This window comes from Perna viridis, chromosome 1 (assembly GCF_037379345.1).
Source record: "Perna viridis isolate PV_CMFRI_1.1 ecotype Kerala chromosome 1, ASM3737934v1, whole genome shotgun sequence".
NCBI classification, from domain to species: Eukaryota; Metazoa; Mollusca; class Bivalvia; order Mytilida; family Mytilidae; genus Perna; species Perna viridis.
Genome location: NC_142445.1, coordinates 4274595 through 4284431, shown reverse-complemented (window position 1 = coordinate 4284431; position 9837 = coordinate 4274595). Strand labels below are relative to the sequence as shown.

General features: G+C 34.4%; 1 protein-coding gene across 2 annotated transcripts; it reads right to left on the bottom strand.

Annotated features, from left to right (window-relative positions):
* Positions 1 to 369: 369 nt before the first annotated feature.
* On the bottom strand, positions 370 to 9577 carry LOC148626914 (uncharacterized). Of its 2 annotated transcripts, XM_088561030.1 has the most exons (7): positions 9261 to 9553; positions 8811 to 8987; positions 6546 to 8337; positions 5905 to 6241; positions 5090 to 5246; positions 3393 to 3537; positions 370 to 2310 (listed from the first exon to the last, which is right to left on the bottom strand). In XM_088561030.1, exons 2-7 carry the CDS (start codon positions 8937 to 8939, stop codon positions 1991 to 1993), a joined length of 2880 nt encoding a protein of 959 aa, XP_088417156.1. In that variant the 5' UTR covers positions 8940 to 8987; positions 9261 to 9553; the 3' UTR covers positions 370 to 1990. The 2 variants fall into 2 exon arrangements, with proteins under 2 accessions (XP_088417156.1, XP_088417230.1); XM_088561104.1 differs by lacking the exons at positions 370 to 2310; positions 3393 to 3537 and adding an exon at positions 3558 to 3721 and having other exon boundaries at positions 9261 to 9577.
* Between the last annotated feature and the right edge of the window lie 260 nt (positions 9578 to 9837).

The following is a 9837-nucleotide window of genomic DNA, read 5'->3' as shown; positions in this document are numbered from 1 at the left end:
TGTAGAACTTAAGCACAATAACAGGATTTGTTTACCTGTAAAACTTGCTTCAATCACGTAATGCTTTACAGTGAAAACGTGTTGGATGCTTTGTGTTAATGTATATGAGTCATAAGTTTATTTTGTATAGACTGTCCTGACTATTATTTATGCATGCTTAAATTGACCTAGTATGAGCCAAGTGAAACCTCAAAGACGACGAAGTCAAACGTATTTTTTTCCCTTTTACCCGGCAATTCAAGTGTTATCTATTTAAATTAATTTTGTTATCCTGGTTACCGAATCTCTAGGCTTATCGGCTCGTTCAGCATATGAAATCACGCATTCCCGCGTTCATATACGAACTAATAAATAAATGTTAGGAAAATGTAACAAAAAAATACATTAATTTATTGAAAATAAGAACACGCCTCTCTTTAGTCTACAACAAATAACTTTAAAGGTTGACATAAATGAAATGAAAATGCAAACAGGCAATTCATTAACAAATTTAATTAAATATATATTACACCATAATGCTACATGAAAGTGAAGTATTCATGTCAGTGATAAGCACAAAATCTTCAACAATTTAGAATACTGAGCATAACACATACGGGTTATTCATAATAAAATCTTCAACAATTTAGAATACTGAGCATAACACATACCGGTTATTCATAATAAACAACTTTAAATGTTCATTCTGACTTATTCTTTTTTTAAACGTCAAAACATGATAACATAACGGCCACTTAAAGCCCTGTTACATGTATTTCGTACAATCATAAACTAGAGATTTCATTTTGACACTACGATAAAACTTGAAACATAACTCTATAAAATCATCATCATTAATCAGCTACAGTAACGTACATAGGAATCTGGTGTAGGTACTTTTCCATGACTTCGTTGAGATAATATCAACCCTCTTCCATGTGACAATTTCTTTCTAATATCTTTATGATTTTTTGGTTAACTTAAATAGCTTATAGAAATAAATTCTATGTTAACTGAAAAAAGTCATTGAAAGTTCAATTACTAACGACATTTCTAGTTAAATATGGGGATGGGGGATGTTCAAACAAAGTTTATAAGCTCCAGGAATATTCTTTCCCTCTTCCTATTGTTCCTTAGAAATTTTGGTAAACATGAATTACTTGCAAGCTAATTTTCTTATATATATCGATCTGGAGGAGTGCTGCAAACGACCTTACACCCGTCTAAAAAATAACCATATATTATAAAGGGTATATAATGTACAGGCCATTTTGTAAACGCCAGTACCCTCTAAGAACGCAATCTAACAGTCTTAGTTTATCATAAGTTTATAATGAATAATATATCATTTGTAATTCCACTCAAAGTTTACATAACATATTTAGAAAAAAAATGAGTTGTAAGATATGACCTATAAAGGCAACCAATTTAAAACCAGAATATTTTAATATCAAAGAGATAACAACCCCACTGGGATGAAATTGTCAACCGAAGGCCAACGAGGAAACCCTCACACCACAGGACAGGCCCACAGTTGGTCCCAAAACATCATTATACACAGGTACAGCCATAGAGTTGCCATTATATACTCAAGTAACATAAAAATAAGCTAAAGGTGAAAAGGAAACAAGACACACAGAGATCTGAAATTCTTGACTTGGGACAGGCGCAAAAATGTGGCAGGGTTAAAGTACCTTGGCGTGATCACAACCCTCCTCCTTTAAAATCTGGCCACAGTGGAAAAAAATATTACACATTTAAACACATTTAAAAATCAGTTCAAAAAGGTCGGAGTCCCTTGTTACAATGGGAATAAAGAAGCTGAATATAAATTACGCAAATGTACGCACCAAGGACTACTAGTAGTTAACAGACATGCCAGCTACGGACAAGTTTTAACCTACAAAAAATCAGGTACCCATCGTATGTAAAATCACTCCCACTCAAGAAAAATACAATTTTTTGTAAAGTACAAGAAAGACAATGGTCAACATTACAAAACTGTCCATTGTCAGTCGACATCATCAAAATAATTATGATCAGTATTAATCACAGAACATACACTCTTGTTGAAATGAAACTGTGTACATTGTACTTTTTTCCTAGATTCCGCTCTCAGATGAACAGATACTGAAGCCATAAAACCAATTCTTTCATCATTTTGGATGTGTTGACAACAATAACCATCCTTCAGAACCAGTCCATTAATATTCTGTTCATTGGAATGTGAACATTCTGTTGTTTTCGCCGTATGTGGGATGTTTTCAACTGGTTGATCATTTCCGTTATACAATTCTTCGATTTCAACAAACTTTTCCTTGTCTTCTTTATCTGAAAATAAATGACACATTTCTAGTTCCATGCAAAGATTATTTGTGAGCTCACTCAATGTGCACAATGGCATTATCTCTTATCAGGACAGCCGCAAATACACACAAGGACAACATTTATTAGTAGAAATATATATCATGTTAATGACTTTGGTCCAGTATAACAAAACATTAATGACATATTCAAGACAAATCCAAAGCTCTTCAAATAAAGAAGAATATTCTTTATCCTATATTCATTTTTATAATGAAATAAAAAGCTTGGCAGAACATAGTATGATTTGACCACAGCATAATATATTTATATGTATATGTATATATAGCGACAAATAGTCTTTTTATGGACAACTGGTTTGGACACAATGTCGCATACGAAATTCAGTTAAATGTGAAAGAAGTTCTGCTTTAAGGGTGCTATAATCAAAGAACTTTCCCTTCGGTCCCTATCATTGAAAACTTAAATCTGATTGAAAAACACAAGCAGAGATTTTCATTAGGAATCCTATAAAAAAATTCAAAATCGGACCAAAAATAAAAAAAAGTTGATTTTTTTTGCTTTGGCCCCATATTGTATCCTTTCACTCAAAAACGGTTAAAGATAAACCTATCCTGTAAAAAACTCTTTATTACAAAAGAAACACAATAAGATCAGAATCATCAAAATTGGGTTTACAATAAACTATTTCTATCAATTCTAAAGACAACACCTATTGTCCTTCATTCAGCCATTTTCACATGGTGTGGACTAAAGGACCTTGCTTCATGTTCCTAGGAACAAGGTTTTAAAATTTCAAAAAGATCGGATAAGTTATCGTAAATAAACGAAAGTTAACGGACAATGATGACGACAGGATGATACAATTTTTTTCGTCAAATTAAAATGTTACAATCCCAAGATTCGAGTACTTGTGAAGGAGAAACTTTGAAACTTGTATCCTGATATTTTATACCAGTAAATACAATCTCCGGTCAACCTTATCTAAATCGTTTTAGTTTTAAGAAATATATAATTTTGCAACTTCTTGCGCTACATTTTTGTCAAAATCTTTGGTAAACTATAAAACTTCTAAACGTCCCTACTACCTGTAAAGCTAGTAGATAAATTGGCTGAATATTCATCGCTGTCTTCATTATCATTTTCGCTGTCATCAGATATATTACCATCATTCTTGTTTGTAAACACAAAGTTGTCGTCGTCGGTGTTCTGACCCGAAATGTGTTCTTTTTCCTACAAAGACAATCTGATTATACATCTGACCGGAGCCTGGGGAGTATATGTGGCATAATATTTTCTTAAATTAGATTTGCTACAAAGAACTTTTTTTTTATAATAGTATTTCGATGGTCTCAGTTTTAATGTACAGTTTCACACAGGCGTGGATTCATTGGGGGGTGTCCTCCGGCATACGGCTCTAAAAAAAATGGAAAAAAATATGTTTTTAGCATGAAATCGAGATTTTTTGCCTAATATATCCTAAACTCTTCAAGCCTCGCTCCACTCAGCGACATTTTTTCATCAATACGCCCCCTCTAGCCAAAATCCTGGATCCGCCCTGGTACCCTTTTCACATCTTTGATTAAATAAATACATCGAAGGCTATCCATCGTGACAACATTAATACAATTCGACCAGATGAGTATAAGATTTCACAGCGAGAGAGAGAGAGAGAGAGAGAGAGAGAACATGGAGGTATTGATTTGCAATTATGCAAACAGAGGTCACTTCTTGAATTGTAGTGATGCATCATGTCCGAAGAACAAATTTCTTGGGAAATTCTTGATACCAAACTATTCTTGATACCAAACTGGACAAATTTCTTGATAAAATAGTACGTTAAATAGATGCCAAATGGGGTTTACAAGAAAAGCGGGAATGTCTCACCATAATTATGTTTATCCCGGAGACATTATGGACAAATATTGTAAAGCTAAAGAGGGAGGGTGTATGCCGTTTTTGTGGATGTTCAAAAGGCCTTCGATACTGTTATTCATACTGGCATTAGAATCAAACTTTTACAGAATTGCATCAGCACATTTTTCAATAATTTTATTTAAAATATGTATTCTCACAGATTATCATGTGTAAAAAAATTAGCCTCTATTTCTAATTTGATCATGAAACACTTTCTGACTATTTTACATGACGAGGTCGCAAGAAAATTATAAAAAATGTATGTAATATCATATTCATACTTATGCATTACATAAAAAAATCATGCAAATAAATACATGTAAATATTAATTTAATAAAATGTTATAAAAAGAACCTCATCTAGCATCGTCCATTGGTACCACTTGTACTTGAGTAACATTGGACTTGTATTCTCATGAGTTAGTGGCAAATGTGGGGGTTAAGTCTGTGCATGAGGTTCCAGTCGTTACCAGGATGTAGTCCTTGTTTCTTAACAAATCTGTTCTTGTCAGCATTACAAATCTAGTAACTTGTATTTTGGGTGTTGGATAAGTTATGTGTATTTTGTATGAATCATGATTGTTTCTATACTGTCAACCGTGCCTCATATGGGGCCCTTTAATTTGGAAATAAAATCATAGTAGTCTTCTTCTTTTTCTCAAAAACCCAAAAAGTAAAGTGAAATTGTGTTCATTGCCTTGTTTTCCTACATTTTGTTCTGCATATATACTGAAGCTATGAAACTATCTTTGCCCATTATTTCACACACACACCAGAACAAAACAATCACTTCACTTGCTAAATGTGGGACATTCTTCTTAAAAATGGTTATATATTATATTTAACTGAACAACTCATAAGAACATACCGTTTCCTTCTCTATCGTTGAGCTTAGGTCATTCAATGAGATCAATGAGCTTCCCTGCATTATTAGACGTTCCTCCTCAGTAACCGACTCACTATTACCATCAGCAGGCATTCGGTCTAGATTAATGTGGCTTTCTGACTCTTCGCGTGCCCCTCCTCTGAAATAAACAGTGTATTCGTCAAAGTAACAGCCTAATATTAAAAACATTTTATAAAGTCGATCGGCAATCAAAACTACGTCTTTTTGTTCCATACAAACATAAGAAATATATATTGAGAAGAGCTCGCTAATTTTAAAAGATCGTGTGTCCTTTATGAGCATAAAATATGTTTAAACTAGAATAAAAGGACAAATCATTAAATGGCTTAATGAATAGATTTCATATCCTTGTTTTTATTCGTAGAGTTTGTTTCCTATGCAACAAAAATTTGTAGTTAACAATTACTTGACAATTGGTAATTTGCAATAGAAAAAAGACAAAACCACTTTTATAGTTGTGTCTCCCCAAAAAAATCTGTTTTCAAAAAGCTGTCATACTGGGTATCAAATTAGAAGCATAGTTATTACGAATGACATGTGTGTCAACAGTCAACAAACAATTGTAATCCACATTGGAATGAACTAATGTCCATATTTCCTATGCATGACAGAACTCCAACCAATTATGCAATCTCTTCAATAAGGAAACTTCAATTACCTGTAACAATTCGCTGTTATCATATCTTACTCTTAATGCCCGTTCCACATGTGTGTAAGATTTTTTTTCGGTTACAGCTAAAACAACAGGTATAACTAGGGGTTAAACATAGAATTACCTAATACTATTGGTCCCCTCTACATTCTGATTTTCTGTTAATGTATTGTAGTCTCCAATCTGTACAGTACCACAGCTCTGAATGTGGAATACTGGACCAGATGGTACTGTATTCGTTTGTTGAGGCGGTCTAACAGATGATCTAGGTCCTAGAGGTGTTGGAAATCCGATGGACTGTGGATCTTGATCCACCTCTAGATCCTCTCTTGGTGAGCCATCACCATAGTGATAATGGTAATGTATGCTTTGAGCTGTTGTCACTACTGGAGGGGGGACTGGCGGTACAGGAACACGATGTTGTGGTGGCAAACTGGATGGTATACGCGGTTGTGTTGTTCCTACAAACCAATAAATTACATAAAACTTTAAAAGAAATGCTATGCAATAAATGAATTTTAACCTATAACAGTTTTCCACTTATACAAATATATTCAAGTAATTACTATATCTCATTCGAATGAAAATTAATTATGTTACTCCCAATATAGAGTATGACGTTGAGTATTGAAATTTTTCATTAAGATTGTTGTGTAACTGTTCATGCTGTCAGGTGAGGTGATATCTAGTACGGTTATGTGTTTTATTTATAATGTAAAATATTCATTTTTGAGCAGTTTACTGGCTAAGAACACTATAACTAACCATGTGAATTTCCATGCACCCCATGCATGTATTCACCATATCCTGGAGTAGCTCCTGTTCGGATTCCGGATCGTGCCGGTGGACCACTGTAAGAAACATTATGACTTTTCATTTCTTCGTCATCGAAATGACCTTTCAATTTTACACAAGAAGCTCCTGTTTTGTCAACATGATGATAGCTTTTATTCGTTTCCTTTTGACTCTCGTTATCTCTTAGTTCAAGTTTCTTATCCATGGGTTTGCAAACCAGGAACGCCTTTGATTCCCTACTGTCGGACTCGCCCATTAAATTCTGTAATTTAAAGGACGGTAAAGATGAAGATGCGTCAGTTTCAACATCTTTTTGTGTCAGAATGTCGCTTTGTACTTGACCAATGGGAATTTCCGATTTAGTGGTTTTTGGTCTTAAATGTGTGTTCCTATTCTCCGTAAAAGTGGGAGTTTTTGGCTTAAAATGACAAGAATTTTGATTTTTTTCATTCATGGTTTCTTGCTTTATAATAGCCTCCAATTTTCCATCCCCAGGGACAAACCCGGAGCTTGTCGTATTTAACATTGTATCACTCGATGTTTTTGTAGAATTCTGAAGCACTTGTTCTGATTTACAAACAACAGAACTTTCTTGAAAGTTACTAAAAGGACTCAAGCTAGCTTCAAATTGGTCTGGTTTGGTGTCAGTGATGTTATCTTTCTCTGAGAAAGCATGATTTTCCCCACATCCTGAATCAAGTGGTGTTTTGTAATACTGGACAGCTTTACCTTGTTCCATATTTTGGACCACATTCGGATTATTGAATGACTGATTTCTTCCCAATTCTTCACAGTGGTTAATTCGATCTGTTCTCGCCTGCTTTAGGAAAGAAGCTGACATGTCATCTTCGTAGTTTTGATTTTTGTTGTTGTCAAAATACTCGAAAGCTCTAAGGACTGAGAGTCCGACTGGCGTCCGGTAATATCTTTTTGATTTAGGCACGGTGTGTACAGGGCGGATAGCATCCTTCTTCCGGTTAACTATTGCAGTTGCAAATAAGGACATTTGTTCATCTGGGGGATATTCCTGTAAACGAGTAAGTCCTATCGCCTCTTCTTTGATGAATGTCAAGTTAACCTCCTTCCCAAAATTCTCTGATAGCAACATTACAATCCTCATTGATCTATTGACAACCTCTTCTACAACTTTAACATCATTAGTTGGGAAGTCTTCTCTGGTGTACAGGGCAATAATGACGCCATCAATGTTTTTGTCTTTGGCAACTTTTTCTAGATATTCTTTATATCTACAAGCTGTACAATAATCAGACTTTGCATACACAATAACGACGTCAACAAGGTTTTGGGCATTTAATGGCTCATCAAACTGGTCTTTGGGTCTTAAAATAATGCCTTCTAATTCACGAAATTTGTCGCTTTTCGGGTAAAACATGTCTGCCATGGATGGGTGGTTCGGAAATTTGATTTCAGAATGTAAGCAAGCTGCTGCTGTGGCGGGTTTGGCATCAGTTTCTGTATCACTTTTAGAATTTTCAGCAGCACTGATGTTGACTCTGAGGTCTGTCTTTCTGGTGTAAGTCTCCAGGTTATCATTTCTATCATTAAGGATATTCCTATTTGACTGCATCTTTACTACAGAATTTGGCAGAGTTTGATTAATTGTTGAATTGTAGTTGGGGTCCGACATTTGAGACTTCATACTACTTCCTGTATTGTTGGAGTCTTGGATTCTATTCAGTGTATTATTGTTCGTTGTATATCTATCCTCTTGATTAGTTTGCAAGTTGCTGTCTTCATTCCTCTAAAAGTTTATAAATTTTACTAGAATTAATTGATTAAAAAATAAAATCCATTTCAATCAAAGAGTTTACATTTTTTAAATTCTGGGTCAAAGAATCAATGCTGGTATTCAAACTCCGCTTTTTAAAGTTAAATTAGCTATTGCCAACTAAACTACTGTATATATTATATATAACAATTTCTTCACAATTTCACTGCCATTAACTTTTAACTAAAGTTGGTTGTGTGATGTTCATGTGAATCTAGCTGTTGTTGGCCTTTTTGACCAAAGTTGTATTTTTACCTAGTGTGTGTTTTATTTAGTACAGTCAACATGTATGTGTGTGTCAATTCAACAATGACTGATATTGAATTCAGAGATATATTGGTGGAAAATTAATTAAATATATCTAACAATGTTAACACATAAAATCAGACAAGAGCACGTGGACAAGACAGCATTGTGTGGCTTTAACTTCTATAGTAAAGTGTTACCCTGTTATAATTTTCTCCATCTCTAATTCCAGGTTGCTGTAGATCTTCAGAAGTTGTAACAAGGTTTTCTAGGGCTTCTGATTCATAAACAGTGACAATGTTGTCTAATTCCTTTGGTGCACATGACATTCTGATAGAGAATACGTATTTCCGTGTACTTTCTCATAAGCAACTTTTCTGAAAACATGTAAATTTTTTGTTTATTTCAATACTTAAATTGGTATATAGTTTATAGAATGTGCTTTAATAGCATTACGACGGTTAAAACGGCATTTGGTTGTTTGTCAATAAAAGATCGACCACCGTTTCGTTTTGAGCAGGAAGTGCAATACAGGAAATAAAACAAGAGAACCTCTAAATCAAACTGAAACGCTTCCAGTCAATATGTATCAGGGCGGCTACCAAAATTATATTTAATAATGTTTTCTTGTGTGTGTGTTTCATACTTACGTCTTCTCCGGACGAGTAGTAAGACAACTGGAAATCCCCATTTATAAATAACCTGAAATGTAACACGTCATTCCCGTATATATTACACGAGTTCATTTTTTTGGCGCCAAAATTTAAACTTTTCCTGACAATGTTTTTCCCGTATCCCCCTCGGTATTGAATCCAGGCGTAGTCAAGGGCTGATATGAGTCTCGGGCTGATCCTAAGGCGATATGGAAAATATCATATAATATGTATAGAATAGGTAAGTTGAATATGTCAGAGTCAACAATTCCACGGGATGAAAAGTCAGCCCAAAGCCATTCACTGGTCTTCTATGAACGACGATAATTAAATATATAATTTTTTCCATAGTGACCAGATTTTAAAGGGGGGTTGTAATCATGCCAAAGTACTTTAAGCCCGTCGCATTTTTTGCGCCAGTCCCAAGTCAGGAATTCCTAACCTCTGTATGTCTTTTTTTCGTTTTCACCTGTTATGTATTTGTTTTGCAATTTTTAGAAAGTACTGTTTCATGTATCAGTAGTATTAAGTATAATTAATATCATAAACAAGATTAACTTTCCCATGGTATCAT